Source organism: Pyricularia pennisetigena, assembly GCF_004337985.1.
Source record: "Pyricularia pennisetigena strain Br36 chromosome 4 map unlocalized Pyricularia_pennisetigena_Br36_Scf_6, whole genome shotgun sequence".
In the NCBI taxonomy this organism is placed as follows: Eukaryota; Fungi; Ascomycota; class Sordariomycetes; order Magnaporthales; family Pyriculariaceae; genus Pyricularia; species Pyricularia pennisetigena.
Window position 1 is genome coordinate 2,936,888 of NW_021940918.1, and position 18,164 is coordinate 2,955,051.

Consider the following 18,164-nt stretch of genomic DNA (forward strand, 5'->3'; position numbering starts at 1 on the left):
AATGTATATTAACATTTATGTGGCAACTAATATAATACGACCGATTCCACAATATCGTCAGGAGCCCTCTTTGCTCAGATCTCTAGATCTTTCCCCGGGGTGTAGAGTTGGAAGGTTGGTTTTAGACATCGCGTCTATATGAACTTCTTCAACTGTCCAATTGCATTTATCACTTGGGCTAGGCTTGTTGACCATGTACGAAAATAGTGTCCCGACGTCGCTGCGAACAAATACAGACTAGTCTCTGTAGCAAGACAGCACCAGCGGAGAATTCTTTTTTTTTTTTTTTTTATTAAATAGAAGCAAGAGGTAGACTTCATGGCGGGAATACTCGTATAGTTCGTTTTCCCTTCCGCCGTTTGTGCCCATAGTTTAATATAGATATCCGAGGTATCCCCAACTTGATGAAATCAATGCACCGGGTGAATAAACATCGATAGACGGTGTATTTTACTAGTAGAATAGTATTTCTTTAGGGCAAACCTAGAAAATTCCTTTTCACCATGCTGTATGAGAAAGTAGTATGATGATAAGATTCATTGCAGCTAGTTGCTAAGTCCTGCTGTCAAATAGTGACAAAACAGAATTTCCTCCATTTCGGGTGTTGCGTGAGTTATTATTATTGTTCCACCACATGGCTACATAGTAATTTGGACAGTTCTATGGCAAACTCTGAAGACGTACGTCAACGTCGAGTTTGTTTACGACAATGAATAAGTTGAATATATTCCATCAGCGTCTGAACAGCTGAGCTAAGGGTTTCCATCATTTAGTAAGTATGAAAGCGATATGTCGTCGCGATACAGTGTATAAATCCGTCTTTTGACCACTATAAAAGGTCCAGCTGTTAAGATGCGATGTTGGTTGACCAACAGAACATGGTCCCATGTGTTTGTCTAAACAGCACCGAAGGCCCGTGCACAAACTCTCTAACCTAGCTCCCCCACTCAAGCTTGGTTGACACCCACTTATTTCGGAGTTGTTCATCGCGACATCGCGTCACTTCGCGATTCCCCCTCTCACCCTTTGCGGCGAATTCTGACGTGGAAGCTTTCAACTGAATTAAACAATTACTTGATCCCCATATCAATTACACACTGCATATACAGTGTATTAATACTACGACCACTGTCAATGGTGATAATCAGCAGTTGCAGCAGTCCAGAGCTTCAAGGTACACGCCGACGCGTCAAGTCAGGGCCGCGCCAAGCACTACAATGGCTCCGAAAGCCGCCGCCCTCGAAGCGGCACTGAAGAATGCAGTCCGAACCCTCTACGAAGAAGTAGGCGACCAAATCAGTGTCAACGCAGTACGCAAGCAAGCGGAGGACGAAATGGGCCTTGACGAGGGTTTCTTTGTATCAGAAGATTGGAAAGCGAGGTCTAAGACGATTATTAAAGAGGCGATGGTGAGTCTGTGGACATTGGAAACACACTGAGCTTCTAGCTAACCAATCAACCAACAGGATACCGTCCTCAACGAGGCGGAGGAGGATAATGAACCAAAACCTTCCCGCACAAAGCCGAAAGCGCAAACAAAGCGCTCCAAAAACACCCTCAAGCGCGAGTCCAGCGAACCCGAGGAACCCTCAGCGAACAAGCGGCGAAAGAGAGAGGCTGCTCCAGCTGCAACTAAGAAGAAGACGGTCAAGAAGGATACGTCTTCCTCTGACCTCTCAGAGCTTTCAGAGTTGAGTGACCCAGATGAACCACCAGCGAAGAAGAATAGAGCCACCAAGAAAGCTCCGACTAGAAAGAAGGCAACGCACCCGGTAGACTCAGATAAGGGATCGGACGATTCGGATGGGGAGACATCCGACGTTAACATGAATGACGGTTCGGAAAGTGAGGTAGAGCCCAAGCCCAAGGCTAAGGCTTCAAAGCCCAAAGGGAAGCCAACTGCCGCATCTTCAAAGAAGAAAGGAAAACAGCCCGTCGCTTCAGACAATGAGTCTGCGGATGAAAAGGAAGAAAGACCCGATATGGGTAACAAAATCGAGGAGGACGGTGCCAAGGAAGCGAGCCCAAAGGCAAAACCGGAACAGGCTACCAGCCCCAAGCAATCAACAGACCCCAAGATCACGACGAAGCAAGACGACTCGGAAGACTCGCCTCTGAGCGATGTCGTGGAAAGCCCATCCGGCAACGAGGAGGAGAAGAAGCAGGCAGTTGAACACGACTCCGACAGTTCCATGTCCATAGTATATGACGAGCCTCCTAAGCGGAAGAAAGGCAAGTCCAAGGGGCCTGCAGAACCAAAGGCGAAGAAAGCTGCGAAGGCATCGAGCAACAAGAAGACGGCAGCTGCGGATGCCGCTTCACCAGACGAGTTGGAGATCAAGAAATTGCAAGGACAGCTTGTGAAGTGTGGTATCCGCAAAATCTGGGCATTTGAGCTGAAGCAGTATGGCGATGACACAAAAGCAAAGATCAAGCACCTCCGAGGTGTGCTACGTGATATCGGGATGGATGGTCGGTTTTCTGAGGCAAAGGCGCGTGAGATTAAGGAGATGCGGGAGCTTGCAGCTGATCTTGAGGCTGTCCAAGAGATGGATAAAGCTTGGGGCGTTGGCGGTCGGGCCTCAAGAAGCCGGGCTGCAGCCTCGAAGACCAAAAAAAAGCTGGCAGAAGACAGCGAGGATGATGACGGCGATGGCGAGGATCGCACCGGCGGAAAGAGCGATGCTGGCCTCGATGATAATGATGACGACGAGGAGGATGTTAAGACATTCTCTAAAGGCCGCGGGTCGGCCAGATATCATTCTGATCTGGCATTTCTCGGGGATGAGAGTGAGTCGGACTGAGCGCGGCGAACAGGACACAAAGAAGCGCATCAAGGGCGCCCTGTCGATTTTGCTGCAGAGAGTCTGCTCAAACCAGTCCACGGTAGAGGTCTCGCATATCGCTTGGCAACCGGGCATTTTGTCTCATCTAGTGGCATTCATTCTCTGTGCTATTAAGCTGAAAACAGCAACTGAGCCCATAAATAATACGGCATTGTAGAACTACAGGACGAGTCAATATTGGTTGTACGGGTTAGATATCACGGAGTGCCATTTTCAGTTTCTTACTGCTTTCCTTGACACCTGGCGCTCTTCATTGTCCGTGCGGGCATCAGTGAAGAGTCGCCTCAAGTTCGGAAAGTTCGCCTATAATTTGAACGTCAGGAACATGGGCCATAACAAAAATGCCTTCATGCTGTTTGAGGCACGCCAAAACAATAAGAACATACCATGGCAGCGCAGTGAAGTTAATGATATCGGCGGAGCTAGGAATTGATACTGGAAAAAGGAGCATAATAAAAATGCGGATGATTATTTTGCAATCGGCATGCTGGATTTTGCTCGGTCACAATTGATATAAGAAAGACGAAAGAGAACAACTATTAATTACCAAAAAGAGAAGAAGAATGAGTGACTGACTGTTGTCTGATGTTCAACGGTGTGGCTTTTCCAAATCCCTTCGCCACAACTGCCAAATTGCTACTGGTTGGTAAATTGGAGGTGGGGGTTTGTGGCACGGACACCTATCCCTGTCGCTTATTGATTGCTTCAGTCCAGGTGTCAAGGTGGGACGGGGCGGCTGGGCGGCCAGATACATTACCTTATCCCCATCTAGGGGTTCACTGTCAACGGTAACCAGTTAGAAAATCCCATGGTTGAATAGCAGCCCGCACTATTGCTGCATGCGACTACGTCTTTGATGAAAACTGCTGGACTCGCCAGCATCGGAGTCTAAAAAGAAAACACCTGCCAAGAGTTGTTCTTCGCAACCACCATCACGAAACGACGCCCGAATAACCAACTTGGTTCCACTGCTCAGGTAGCTGGCCAACGCTGCCCCTCTCGACATTGAAATTGGCGAACACACAACTATGAACAGGATGTCGGCGGTAAACAGGATACGCGGGGCCCTTGCTGGTCCAAGAAAGGGCGAAACTTTTGAGCTGCGCGCCGGCCTGGTCTCGCAGTATGCGTACGAGCGCAAGGAAGCTATACAAAAGACCATCATGGCCATGACGTTAGGCAAGGACGTGTCGGCGCTGTTTCCTGACGTGCTCAAGAACATTGCTACGGCGGACTTGGACCAGAAGAAGCTTGTGTATCTGTACCTGATGTAGGTCGCCCCTTCGGTGGACAGCGCATGTGGGAGCTGCCCTGAGACGCATCAGTCGCAAACGGCATTGCGAGCATTGTCGTCCAGCTGCTGACGGGCTCGAACTAGGAACTATGCAAAGTCACATCCAGACCTCTGTATTTTGGCAGTCAACACGTTTGTGCAGGACTCGGAGGACCCCAATCCCCTGATCAGGGCCTTGGCGATACGGACCATGGGCTGTATCAGGGTTGACAAGATGGTAGACTACATGGAAGAGCCGCTGCGCAAGACACTAAGGGACGAGTCGCCATACGTAAGGAAAACCGCGGCCATCTGCGTTGCCAAGCTTTTCGATCTCAACCCTACAATGTGCATTGAAAACGGCTTCCTGGAGACGTTACAAGAGCTTATTGGAGATCCCAATCCCATGGTTGTGGCCAACTCAGTCCAGGCGCTCTCGGAAATTGCGGAGACGGCACCCGAGACCCGGGCGCTGGTGATCACGCCAGCAACGCTCAAGAAGCTGCTGATGGCCCTCAACGAGTGTACTGAGTGGGGACGCGTGACTATTCTTTCTACCCTTGCGGACTACCCTCCGTCAGACGTGAAGGAGTCGGAGCATATTTGCGAGAGGGTTGCGCCGCAATTTCAACACGTCAACCCGAGTGTGGTCTTGGCAGCCGTCAAGGTGGTGTTCATACACATGAAAGTCATCAACCCTGACTCTGTTAGGCAATACCTGAAGAAGATGGCGCCTCCACTGGGTAAGTTGACACGGAGTGGCGATCAAGTATGCATCACTGAAAAGTTACTGACGTGGGCCTCGCAGTGACCCTTGTTGCTTCTGCCCCTGAAGTCCAGTATGTTGCGTTGAGAAACATCGATCTTCTTCTGCAGGCAAAACCCGATATTCTCAGCAAAGAATTGAGGGTGTTCTTCTGCAAGTACAACGACCCGCCATACGTCAAGATGCAAAAACTAGAGATCATGGTGCGGATAGCAAACGACAAGAACTTTGAGCAGCTTCTTGCCGAGCTGAAGGAGTACGCGCTCGAGGTGGACATGGACTTTGTGCGACGAGCCGTGAAAGCTATTGGCCAGGTCGCCATTAAGATCGAGAGTGCCAGCGAAAAGTGCGTCAACGCATTGCTGGATTTGATGGCAACCAAGGTCAACTATGTTGTCCAAGAGGTCGTTGTCGTTATCAAGGACATCCTGCGCAAATATCCCGGATATGAGGGCGTTATCCCAACGCTGTGTGAACATATTGACGAACTGGACGAGCCGAACGCCAGGGGCTCGCTGATATGGATCGTAGGCGAGTATGCAGAGAAGATCAGCAATGCGGATGAGATAATATCAACCTTTGTTGATGGATTTATGGAGGAGTTCACACAAGTGAGTTTCGCCAGAAACATGCTGCGAAAAGATCGAGTTGCTGACCATCCACATAGACGCAACTGCAAATTCTCACAGCCGCAGTCAAGCTCTTCTTGAAGAAGCCGAGTAATAATCAAGGCCTGGTCCAAAAGGTCTTGCAACAAGCAACAGCAGACAATGACAACCCGGACATTCGAGACCGCGCATATGTCTACTGGCGTTTGCTATCAGGCGACTTGGATGTGGCCAAGGTAAGCATTTCAGTCGCGGCAAAAACCCATCGTACGTGGTTACTAACAATATCACTAAATCTTGTAGAACATCATCACATCTCAAAAACCCGCAATTACCACAACGATGACTTCTCTTCCCTCGTCACTCTTGGAGCAGTTGTTGACGGAGCTCTCAACTTTGGCATCGGTATACCACAAGCCACCAGAGTCATTCGTCGGCAAGGGCCGCTTCGGCGCCGACGCTATCCAGAGGGCAGCTATCCAGGAGCAGCGGCGCGATGCGGCCGAGAACCCCATTGCAGCCGCGGTTGCAGCTGCAGCGAACGGAGCCCCTCCTCAGAGCAACGTCGAAAACCTTCTGGATATCGATTTCGACGGCGCTGCACCAGCCAGCGCGGAGGCGACTGGAACGCCGGATCGTGTTGCAAGCCCTGGCGTGCCCGCAGCCCCGAGTGGAGGCATGGCAGATATGATGGGCCTGTTTGGAGACATGGGCGGCGGCTCATCGGCACCTGCACCCTCCGCGCCCGCGCCGTCTGGTGGCATGGATGACATTATGGGTGGATTTGCGGGGCTGGACATGGGCGGATCCAGCGCACCGCCTCCGGCAACACAGCAGCTGCAAGGGCAAGGTGGTGCTGGCGCGGCAGCCAAGAACAACAACGAAGACTTACTGGGTCTGTTTTAGAGGCGGTCTGTTTGTAAGGCGCTATCGGCAAAGCACGGCGTGAGTCTCGGTTGCAAATAGAGGAACATCAATTTAGGAGTTGAAAACCTGCGACTTCTCGTGTAATAGTGTTTTGCTACCCCGGGTTGTGAATAAGATTGTAACCACTTAGCGTACTACCTCTCATCTACTCGAGGAACTGGTAATTACGGAATATTCGGTTCGTTTATTTGATGCTCTGCGGTCGGAATGTCATTCATAAATATTTGATCTTGTAAAGCTATGCGTCACTTCTTTCTCAAAGTTGGTAATCAGCAGTCTTGAACATAAGAAGCAAATATAGTTTACTCTTTGATTTCTCCATAATTGAGCCTTTGCAACAGTTTAATTGAAAAAAAAAAAAAAAAAAAAAAAAAAAAAAACGTTTGTGATATTGCAGGTGGATGCTCGGAGCTGGTAATACATATAAAACATCAGAAAAGAGCAGTTCTTGCCCATGGGTATCGAAATTAATTGTCATAAACGATGAAGAGATAAGCTACGAATGTTCAGCGTCCCTTGAAAGACTTGGTCCAGCCGCCCTTTTCATAGAGCCAAAGCGCCTCAATAGCATAGGCCCTACTACTGCGATGACCAACTCCCTCCTCGACAGCAGCGGCCTCCTTTAGAGAGTCGAGGACCCTGCCCTCGCTCACGCAACGAAAGATGCCCATGCCCATGGTGCCCTCGCCGACGCCCCACTCGCCCTTGCCGAGCCGAAAGAGGATCCTCCCGAGGGTCTGGAAGGCGATGCACCGCTGAGCGGGGACGGCGCTCCGTGCCAGCCGCGCCAGCTCTCCCACGGTGTAGCCAGCGGCCTCGGGCGCCTCGCCGTGGTGGTGCAGGCCCAGGGACACGGGGATCTTGCGGCTGATGCGGGGCGGCAGCAGGCGGCCCTGAAAGTCGAACCGCAGCTGTGACACGGCCAGAGACGTCTGCCCCGGGTAGTATGGCGACTCGCGGTCCGCAGGGGAGTCCTCGGTCGGCAAGGGCGCCATCCAGGCGAGCCGGGCTGGATCGGCGGGGAGGTTGGGGAAGTATTTTGAGTGTAGGGTTTCGAGAAAATTGGGATCGGCTGGGTCGAGGTCGGGGGGATTCGCGGGGTGTGGAAAATGTGTTGTGTTTGTTGGAAGAGCCTGGTCCGGTATTTCTGGCCGAAGTGTAGGTTCTGCATCGGGCTCATCATCCTCCACTGTCGGTGCGAAAGAGACTGTTTTTTTCTTGGGTGCAGGCGCCTCGTTTTCTGTTCTTGATTCTCTTGTATCGGCCTTGCTTTCGTCTTCTGTTTTACTACTTGAGGTAGATTTTAACGGGGGCGGCACTTGGTCAGTGACATCCGATTTACTTGGCGCGGTTTCGGCGGAGTTGTCGACAGCAAAAGGATCCGGACCAGCGGGCTTCTCGTCGAGATTTGCCCTACGCAACAGCATCTGAATCAAAGAAGGATCGAGCTGCAGAATCTCATTCTGAGCTTCCGCTATGTCTTCTGCTGACATTGCCGCCAGCCGCTCCCTGTTCTCCTTGTCTATCCTCCTCCGCTCCGAATCAAAGTGCGGCCTGTCTTGGTCGTTGCTTGGCCCATCTTCAGTTTGGCTTCCTGATGGTAATGAAGACTGCGAGGTACTAAGACTAGAGTTCGATGTTGCGCCCGACTGCTCTTTTTGTTTTTGCTTTTTAAATGCCGAAACCCTCGTCCGTTTCTTATGCTCGGGAAACCCGTTTGGTTTGGGTGTTGGAAACGCCGGAGGACGGACCTGATTTCCTGTTTCCTTTTCACGGACGTCGAGAACAGCGAGGGTCGTTTCCATATTTGCGACAGGTTTCCCGGGCAGCTATATAATTGTAACAGGCTTTTGCTTTCGACAGCACTCGAGGTATTGTTAGTTCCCGAACTATGTATGTTTCTAGGTTGTTGGAGCTAGTGGCGGGCATCTTTTCCACCACCTTTATCGATAGGTGGGCATTCGAGAGCCTTCATCACGTGGGGCTGACTATTCCACGACGTCACCCGGCGCGTCACGTCGCGGTCAGGAAAGCCATAGCGGGCATTGCACGCCACTAATGCACAGTAGGCACGCACCCTTGCTCCGCATTGCACCTCCCCCGAACCTTGTTGGCAAGCTGACGTCCTTTCTTCATCTCAGCCACTTGCTTTCATTTTCAAATAACCACTTCCAACATAATGGATGAGGAATGTGCTTTACTCACTTTTTTTTCAACACTCAAGACTAAATTTTTCAGAAATTCGCTGTGATGGCTCCTCAAACGCGCTCCCATCGAGGGACACCCGCATCAGTGCCAGCAGCTAGTTCTAGTTCCAGGACTTATTCTCATGGCCCACTTTCACCACAGCAGAAGCGCTTCCCTGCGCGACGTCGAGTTGTCAAGACGTATGGCAGGGGGAAAATAACTGCTGCCGCTCAGTCATTGAAGCAACAGACGATGACTCAAATGGCATTTTTGGTTCCGTCGCAGGCGGATGAGCTCAAAGATGAGGAGGTCGAAGATGACGAGAAGTCTACACGGCCGCTTCAGGACTCACACCGTCCCAGCAAGCGCAGGAAGACAACAGGGGATGTCCCCAGCTCCTCTAATTACAAGACTCAGACCCTCACTCAGCTTTACTCCACTGCCGGCAGTGAAGAAGAGAAGCCCATAACGATTAGTGATTCAGAGGATGATGATGACGACGTTCTGAGCACACATAGCCCAGTCACCATCCGATCAACCCCAACCGCTTATAGGCGACGTGAGCTGGCTGGAACGCCATCCGCTGCTCCTCAAACGCCAAGCAACAGGAGGAGTGGCCACCAATCAAATCTGTTGATGCTGTCTCCTAGTGTGAGGATGCTGATCAGGAATAGCAGCCCTGTCGGTCCTCGGAGATCGCCCTTGAAGGATAAATCGACCAACTCTGCCATCCGGCCATCCTCACTTGCTAAATTGAAGAAGCGGAAAAAGGAAAGGGAGATACCCGATTCTTATAGCTCAGATGCCCTGTCGCCCTTGGCCCCAAGCCAGGCATCCCCTTCCAAAAGGCGAAGCCCATTGAAGGAGATTGATCTGCCACCACCACCACCTCCACGGTCACAAAATTCGCCCCGCCGAACCGCCAGCGCATTGCGTGGGACCGGTCATATTTCTTCTACGCCTCGGCCAAATGCGGCGAGGAGGGCCTCTCGTGCCACAAATGCCGAGATCCCTGATTCTGACGATGATCTGCTGAGCGTGGCTTCAACCCCGCGAAGGGGGGAGAACTTGAGTCTGGAACCAGAGACGCCCATACGGTCATCGCGCGCTCTATTTCAGCGACTTGTTGAAAACAAGGAAAACACCAGCCCTGGGCCCTACGTTGACCCTATTATTCCTGCTCCTGCGCCACAAAGGGGGCAGTCAGTGGGAGGAACGCGCAGGGAATCCAGGCCCAGCATGGGAGCTAGTGAAGAGAGACTGTGCGTCTCGGGCCGGCCCGACTTGCAACAAAGAAGTCTTATCGCAGATACTGTTCCTCCGGATGTTGAGATTGGTGATTCGGATTCGGATTTAGATTCAGGGCCCGACAGCCCTTGCCCCCCGTCAAGGTCATTACCAAGCCAGAAAAGCATGCAGAGGGTTGTTCTAGGGACAAGCCCTGCTGGGCCACAGTCGCAAGGCTCGAAACGTGGCTTGTTAAACAACGTTGTCATCGCTTCCAGTTCTGACATATCTTCTTCTGCTATCAAGCCCAGAGCACACCCGGCCGAAATACCAACTAGTGATGGTCCTCAAACAACGCCGCTCTCGTCGCCAGAGGACAGAAGTACAGCCATGGTATCTGTTAAAGAAGGCTCCAACAAACCAGAGGAATCTGACTTACCGATGCTTCCGGAAAAGGTGACACCTCGCCGTCGCAGCCCAGTAAAAGCAAGGAGTACCCAGAGATACACCCAAGCACACACCCAGGCCTACACCCAGATGCTGGAAAGCCAGAGAGTGCCTATGGAGGTTCTTCGACAAATGGCACCGCAAACAGCACGATCAGATATAATCGTCACCATGCACCCGTCCAAGGTGAAGGAGATCGTCGATGGCATCAGAAATCACGATTTCAGGACTGTCAAATTGCCGCGCTCAGTCCATCGTCTCTGGATCTACGTTGCTCGCCCGGTCTGCGAACTACGTTATATGGCCACTATTGGCGAACCACGTGAGCCAGGCGAGATTGAAAGCAATACAGGGCTGGGAAACGCCGAGTTCAACGAAGGCAAGACCAACGCAAAATGGGCTTACGAGCTTGAGCAGGTCTATGTACTCAACAACCCCGTGTCATTGGAGCGCATGAAGGAGAATGGCTGGACCGACAGCAATGCTAGTCAACGGAACAAATATCTTCAGCCAGCGATTGTAGGCCAGCTACTGTCGAACCTACAATGCGCTTTGTTCGATGATGGACTTGCAGAGCCGGCAACTATATCCCAGGAAATCGATGCTCAGATACTCAGTGATATTGCCCATTCGACGCAAATGGCAGCGACAAATACTTTAACTGCCGAAGAGGAAGTCGTAGAGTCGAGTCAGTATGAGCTTCCCGCTGTTACAGTGCCTTCATCACAATTGAGACGGAGCGCTCGACTAGCGATGCCGCCGCCTTCGAGTGTGAACCGTGTAACATCCCGAAAGCCGGCTCATCAAAGCAGTCCTAGTCAGTGGGCGGCACACTCGAGGGCGGCGCGGAGCAGGAAGAATGTCTCTTTTTCCCAGGCAACAACTGCCAGCCAACCGTCTACTCAGCTGCCAAGCACTCAGGCGCAGTCACCTGAAAAGCCCGCGCCAGCTTTGGTCCGGTCATCGAGCAGCGTCAGTGTGCTTCCAGCCAACCAGGCTGATAGCATGCCTGCTAAAGTTCTAGCATCGGGTAATGCAACAGGGTCTTCTTCACAGATTTTCCCCGAGAGCTTGATTCGGGATGACGTTCGTCAACCTGCAATAATATTGGACTCGGAAGATGAGAGTGAGATGGACGATGAAGATTTTTTTTAACAATATGGTAATGACGGCCCGGATTGGGCGCGTCCAGCTGCTTGTTTGGTTATTGTTGAGGCGCACGGATAGGGATCAACGCTGTTCCAACGGTTTTTTTTTTTTTTTTTTTTTTTTTTTTTTTGTGGCGAATGCATGCACTTTAGCAAAATGGATTTATTTAATTACATGACTGTGTTCAACCGCTAACCTAACCGGATCGAACGCCCATGTATACAAACTAGAGCACGATAGACGCATGCAACCTTTTTCATGTACCTACCTACGCATCAACATATTTGATCCTGCAGCTCCAAATCATCAGATGACAATAGGGCAGCTTGATAAGATGGATATTGCAACCACTGCAAGACCTCGCCGTAACAGTGATGAAACGTTTCTGGATTAAAGTAGCCAGTCGAAAGACAAAGGTCAGCGGTATTACAAAGCAATCTTTCATCAACAACGACAATGCCAATGCATGTCAGTCCTAAAAGATCTGCTATTTGCCTGCATAGTGATGTGGTTCAATAAATACCTAGTTGTGTTCTTCAAAGATATAACTGGCGTATATACTGGAAAAGGTGGCTACAGCCGTGACAATGTTAGCAATTTACTATAAAAGCCAACCAGCCTCGATGAAGTTAGGCTTATCCGTACCTGGATAGGGTATGATTAAAGTATACGGAGTTTAATGCCTACTTAATCTGTAAAATAGTTTACAACAGGACCGAAGCGGGCGCGAACGGTGATTAGATATGCATGTAAATTTTTGGATGCTCAAAATAAAGATGCATTACGCATTTGACTAGCGCTAATAGAACCATGGAGCAACTCGAACGTGCAGCCTCTTGCCTCTTGTGTTATATCCAGCGGTGGCCGGCAGATCCTTGCACAACTAGCTCCCCGCCTCCTGTTGATGGTGTGAACGCATTGCGGCGCACAGACCTCAGTCAACCCAGATGCGGCCGGGGTCCGGGTTTTGGACGAGGATTGAAGGTTCCTGTGCCCGACGTCAATTGAACGGGTTGCTAAACGCTACGAAATCATCATCAAGAACGAGTTAATTTGTAAACAGCTAGTACAGGCAACAGAACTGCGGTGATCACTTTGCTTCCGGGACTCGCGAGCCCAAATAATCCTCTCGGTCGATCGATTCGAAGGCACCAGAACCCGCACGCTTACCCCGGGAGCTTGCTCCAATTCGGCTGGGCACCCAGTGACCACCTCTCCAGAGTCCCGGACGACACGACCTCGAAGATGCGTGGTGCTCCGTCGCCATCAACGCAGCCGCAACTAATTTGAGCAGTGCCTTGCTGCACCACCAAAACAATCCAAGCGTCTGTGACGGTCTATAGATGGACAACTCGCGCCCGAATGGCGCCTCCAATGGCGGCATGTCTTACGGCAGAGAGATGACGCGGGCCGAGAGGTTTGACGACGAGAAGCGCCGCCTCATCGACAGTTGCTTTATGAAAAAGGACGAAGATGGCTCCAGTAAGATGGACTCGGTATCCTAGTTTAGGCTTGTTCCTGTTGCCATATCGCAGCAGTGGCTGACACTGCATTGCTTTGCTCTTCGCAGTCATGGAGACGTACATCACGCATATCAAGATTACCGAATACTCGACGCATCCAACCACACCTCCACCACCACAAGCTCGAACCCCCCAAGTCGAAAAGCCTCGTGTCATTGCCGTGGCTGTCAGGAAATCCGGCAGAGTCCGAATGCACAAGACGAAGGAAAACGCGAATGGCACATTCTCTATTGGCAAGACTTGGAATTTGGATGACCTGAGCGCTATCGAATCCTTCACGGCTTCCTCAACTCCCCCCGACTACAGACAGTGGGCTGGAGATGTTGGCTTTATCGTGACACTGGGCAAGCCCTATTACTGGCAAGCCCAGACTGACAAGGAAAAGAAGTTTTTTATAGCAAGTCTAATCAAGATATACGGAAAGTATACTGCTGGAAGAGTACCTCTGCTCACCGGCTTTGATCCCGCGGAGCTGGAACAGGTCGTGGGGAGCGCCCAGCGCAGGCCAGGGCAGCCTCAGCTACAGCAATTCTCACCTCAACCGGCGACTACGGCCTCGCCCATGCCTAATCGCTCACCCGCACCAGAACGCACCGAGCGATTGCAGTCGCAGGACCGGCAGCCATACGCCAACCGATCCGCCTTTCCAGACCGTGGGCCTGCACAAGAGCAGGCTTCACCGCAAAATGCCACGGCCACTACGCCAAGCAGCTATGGACGGGAACGACCCGACTACAGTCGTCCACCCCCACGAGCGCCACTGCGACAAGATGGGGCATCGTCGCCTTCCGCAAGTGTAAACTCTTCCAGGTCGGCCAATCAAGATGCTCTACGACGACTCGCAGGTGGAAACATGAGCCAGGACTCGGTAGCAGGGAGGAGTGACGACGGCAGTATCTCCACGACCAGGTCACGCGAAAGGCCTATGAACGGGACTACCTCTGCTGCAGCCGTGTCGGACCAGTCTCCTCGTGACGAGCGGCCTCCGGACAGAAGGCGTCCGCCAGTGGATGTGCCACGCCAACCGGTGCTTTCCCAGGGTATGACCGACGAGAGCCTAATGCCAGCGCCCTTGATGCGTCGTGATAGGGAGCCGACTGTTCCACCCAGGAGTGTCGCGCGGAAACCTTCAATTGCGTCCCGGTCCGAAACAAGTTCGTTGTACGACCGGTCTGCGCCCTCGCAAGAACAAAGCAGACTTGACGCGCTGCCGGCGAGAAGCCCGGCGGCGCCTTCTAGCCCCTTTTCAAAAGCAGAACCGAAGCCTGTCGTTGAGACACCAGCGGCCCCACCAGAAGAGCCCTCACCTATCTCACCTGGGACGCCCACCGACTCGCCGGTATCTCCAGAAGAGGAGACACGGCCTGGTCTGGGACCGATGATAAAGAACAAGAGGTCAAAGGGAGAGATCAAGGGAATGTTCTTCAAAGCTGCCTCGGCTGGCGGAGCCTTCCGACCGCGTCCCGGTGGAGCTGGCGAGAGGTTGCGCCTGGCTGCGACCAAGGCCATGGCAGCTGAAGGTCCAGATGGTATTACCGGTGTTGTACCAGCGCCTCCGAAGCCTGCCCCGGCCCCGGTCGAAAAAGAAAAGGAGAAAGAGAAGCCAGCACCAGCCTCATCTGTAGAGGCATCTCCCATTAACGAGATTCCCGCGGTCACAGTCACAGCATCTCAGTCAACCCAGGCAACCACCCTGGTGGCTGGTGGTGAGGCAAGGGCGTCAGAGGAACCCAAAGAGCAAAGTGAAGATGCGAAAAACCAATCCAGTCGATCTATCGTTGTCAGCAATGACATCAAATACCTTACCAGCCTAGGAGTCGACCCTGCGCTGTTGGATAACAGGAGTGTCGAGTTTAGCAAATGGCTCGACCATTTCAACTGGGTGCCAGGCGAGCAGATGCGGTCCAAGAACTTTGACGAGTTGCGGATCGATATTGATCGCGAGCTAAACAAGGCTCAGGCTGGCGGGTGGCTAGCTCGCTTCAAGGAAGAAGATGACAGAGTAGAGGGCATCAAGAAGGGCATCGACCTGTCGATACAGGAGTGCGAAGAGCTGGATAATCTTCTGACCTTGTACAGTGTTGAGTTATCAGTAAGTTGTTACATGTTCGTCGTTGTGGATGATCAAAGACTGACAGTGGACTGTTCAGACTCTGTCGGACGACATTGCCTACATTGAAGCACAAGGACAAGGTCTGCAGGTGCAGGCGGCGAATCAAAAGCTGCTCAAGAAGGAGCTTGAATCACTCCTCGACACTTGTGCAATCACTACTGATGACCTGGAGGCGCTGAAGAACACGCCTCTCGAGGACCCCGACGGTCTTCACGACATTGAGACTGCCCTGGTCACGCTCTTCAAGGCAATGATCAAGATCGATCCATCACTGGGCAACCCCGACACCAAGAAACCCGAAGACGATGGTACTGATACTGCCATGGGTCTCGATAGCGACTATGGGAAGATGCGTATCGTCCAAGAAAAGAAAGAGATGTATATGTCTGAAAGCAAGGCGTTCATGCGGCGTCTGCTTCTGTTTACAGGCGATCGGTTCAAGGAAGCTCTGGACCAGACCAGGAGAGCAGTGGAAGGACCCATGTCCAAGAAGGCAGATCCCCGTAACCACGAAGTTGGGAGAGATATGCTGTGGATGTACAGTCCTTTGATGCTCTATGCCAGGGATGTGGACCTCCCTACGTGGGATAGGATCATTCATATCTATCAGGAGACAAGTCTGCCCGTTTATAAGGATGAATTCAGGGATGCCCTCGACCGCTGGAAGATCAATTCAAAGTCGGTTGGGGACGACGGCGACCTGCTCTTCACGTCGATACAAAACGAAAAGCAGCAAGAGGGTATCGCTAGCGCTGCAAGGAAATTGACGGTGAAACGAAGCGGGACCTTGGCGAGAACATTCCGTGGCGAAAGCAAAACAAGCCTTGTCGAGAAACCTACCAATACGCATAGTCAGCCATGGGAGGCGTTCTCGGGTGCCATGGACGATCTAATGCCACTGGTGGAAATGGAGCAAAATTTCATGATCGACTTCTTCCACGCCACTACACTGGAGCATCTTGACTTTCCTGATGCGGTGGCAGCATTCCGACCACGAGAGCGACGAGGAGGCGATCTCAAGCGCCACAGGATGAAAGAGCCCGATCGTGAATTGGCTAGGCGCATTACGCGGGCGATGGAAACCACATTTGGCTTTTTGGAGGTCGAGGTCCAGAGGTTCATCGACTGGGTCCTAGTCAGCAACCCCATGTACGGATCCGTCTTCCTACCCCTATGCTCTCAAAAATTCAATACTGACCTGAACCTTTCTTATTTACAGTCAAGGAATTGGGGTTCTAGCAACTCTCGAAAAGAAAACCAGCGATCTTGGCACGTCAAATCAAGATTTCCTGATGAGCGTGCTGCAAAAGCTGCAGGGTGTCCTCGAAGGTCGTTTCAAGCGGTTCGTCGACGAGCAAATTCGCGCCATCGAGGAAACCAAGGTAAAGGTCAAGAAGCGAAAGGGAGTGGCGCCATTTATCCGCATCTTCCCCAACTTCAGCGCGGCAGTGGAAAACATGATGGCCGACGTCGACAGCGAGCAGAACGTACGCAAACTGGTCGATCGTGAGTACGACCGCATAATCAGAAGCATGTTCGACTCGGTGAAGATGATTGCGCGCGACAACCCGTCAGTGTCGGCAGCGGCCAACAGCTCGCTTCCGGATCCCGAGGACAAGGAAGCACTCAACTACCACATCCTGATGATTGAAAACATGAACTACTTCCTCGATGAACTCAGCAAGTCCCCCGGGCAGAGTTCGAGCGGCACCCAGGAACCCGAAGTATTACAGCAGTGGAAGGAGAAAGCAAGCTCTGACTTGACGGAGCACATGTCGATGTATCTGAACGCCGTGATGCGGAGACCGCTGGGCAAACTATTGGAGCATCTCGAGAACGTTGAGGCACAGCTGGCGAGCGGCAAGACGGCGAGCGCGGTGGCGGCGCAACCCAGCAACAGCAAGGCCATCTTCAACAAGGTGCTTGGAAACTATGACGCCAAGGAGGTGCGCAAGGGGCTCGAGGCGTTACGGAAGCGGGTGGAGAAGCACTTTGGTGACTCGGATGAAGGCAGCGGGGGCGCCGGCACGGGCTATTCTCAGCAGCATGAGCATACTCAGGGGCTGGTGAACAGGGTGCTACGTGAGTGTGAGCGGTTCTACACTGATGTGGGATCACGCATCGAGAACATCACGACGAACGTGTACGGCGGAGATGTTTTGTTTGAGTGGCCGAGGGCGGAGGTAAAAGCTGCATTTTCGAACCTTGGGAGAGGGTGATGAGGACGTGCTATGATAGGGTAGAGGATAAGGACAGGACTAGGCGAGTAAATATACTTGCACGGTGACTGACAATGCTCCTCCTCTCTCACTTGTAGAAAAAAAAAGAGTAAATGAGGCGCCAAGTGGTCTCAATGTTGTCTGTGTGGCTAATGCCTAGGTGGTATTTTATGATGGATAATGATAGCCAATTATATATTTATTGTTTTGATCTGCCTATGCGCATATACTGCTGTTGCCTGTATATTTTGCATAGTGTACATGATTGGTTAATAATTGCTTGGTTACTGTGTCTAGAACCCTATCTTTGGCAATATGCCTTATGCTTCTTTAGGTATAGGTGCCTGCCTAAGTGTATAGGAGTCATCCATATTTCCTTGCCCCCTTTCTTCAATCCCAGAACGGAAGGTCCAGAAGACTTGGCCTCGAAAGCTCGAACGATGTTGCCTGCGGAAATTCGCCTCCGAGTCAGACCACCGAATCGGCTTTCGTCGGACATGATTTGCGGCCCCACTAAAAACGGTCTTATTTCCACGGAAGGTGCCGACCTCCGCGACCCCTCGTGACAATGAATGTAAAGTTGTTCCGATAAGGAGGTTGGTTGAGCTAGGTCATCTGACACTTGGGGTGCGTGATCTTGAGCATTTTATCTGCCTTATTATTGTCCTTGTGTTTTTTTTTTCTTTTTTTTTTCTTTCTGTATCGTCTTCTTTGCTTGTTCTAGATCTGTCTGTCTACTTGATTTGCGCGTTGGTTTACAGATTTCTGCTGCTTCCCCGCATTCTCGTTTTCTTTTTTCTTTTAGTGTTTCTGCGCTAGACGACCAATCAGAACAGAAATAAGAGACAGAAAAAGCAAGAGACCTGCAAGACAAAAAGC

At 51.6% G+C, this 18,164-nt stretch overlaps 5 protein-coding genes across 5 annotated transcripts; 4 read left to right on the forward strand and 1 right to left on the reverse strand.

Moving 5' to 3' along the window:
- Window positions 1–1,217: 1,217 nt before the first annotated feature.
- PpBr36_06462 (uncharacterized protein) lies at window positions 1,218–3,003 on the forward strand (the record flags this gene model as incomplete). The annotated part of the gene is given in 4 exon segments (XM_029893607.1): window positions 1,218–1,409; window positions 1,467–2,720; window positions 2,740–2,746; window positions 2,792–3,003. 4 exon segments carry the CDS (start codon window positions 1,218–1,220, stop codon window positions 3,001–3,003), a joined length of 1,665 nt encoding a protein of 554 aa, XP_029746062.1.
- An 871-nt stretch (window positions 3,004–3,874) lies between these two features.
- Window positions 3,875–6,399, forward strand: PpBr36_06463 (uncharacterized protein; the record flags this gene model as incomplete). The annotated part of the gene is made up of 5 exons (XM_029893608.1): window positions 3,875–4,116; window positions 4,225–4,862; window positions 4,928–5,496; window positions 5,553–5,729; window positions 5,797–6,399. The coding sequence occupies 5 exons, from the start codon at window positions 3,875–3,877 to the stop codon at window positions 6,397–6,399; spliced, it is 2,229 nt and encodes a 742-aa protein (XP_029746063.1).
- A 527-nt stretch (window positions 6,400–6,926) lies between these two features.
- PpBr36_06464 (uncharacterized protein) lies at window positions 6,927–8,225 on the reverse strand (the record flags this gene model as incomplete). Its single annotated transcript, XM_029893609.1, has 1 exon — window positions 6,927–8,225. One exon carries the CDS (start codon window positions 8,223–8,225, stop codon window positions 6,927–6,929), a length of 1,299 nt encoding a protein of 432 aa, XP_029746068.1.
- Window positions 8,226–8,868: 643 nt separating this feature from the next.
- Window positions 8,869–11,436, forward strand: PpBr36_06465 (uncharacterized protein; the record flags this gene model as incomplete). The annotated part of the gene is made up of 1 exon (XM_029893610.1): window positions 8,869–11,436. One exon carries the CDS (start codon window positions 8,869–8,871, stop codon window positions 11,434–11,436), a length of 2,568 nt encoding a protein of 855 aa, XP_029746069.1.
- An 804-nt stretch (window positions 11,437–12,240) lies between these two features.
- On the forward strand, window positions 12,241–17,285 carry PpBr36_06466 (uncharacterized protein; the record flags this gene model as incomplete). Its single annotated transcript, XM_029893611.1, has 5 exons — window positions 12,241–12,414; window positions 12,774–12,912; window positions 13,001–15,045; window positions 15,104–16,215; window positions 16,286–17,285. The coding sequence occupies 5 exons, from the start codon at window positions 12,241–12,243 to the stop codon at window positions 17,283–17,285; spliced, it is 4,470 nt and encodes a 1,489-aa protein (XP_029746066.1).
- Between the last annotated feature and the right edge of the window lie 879 nt (window positions 17,286–18,164).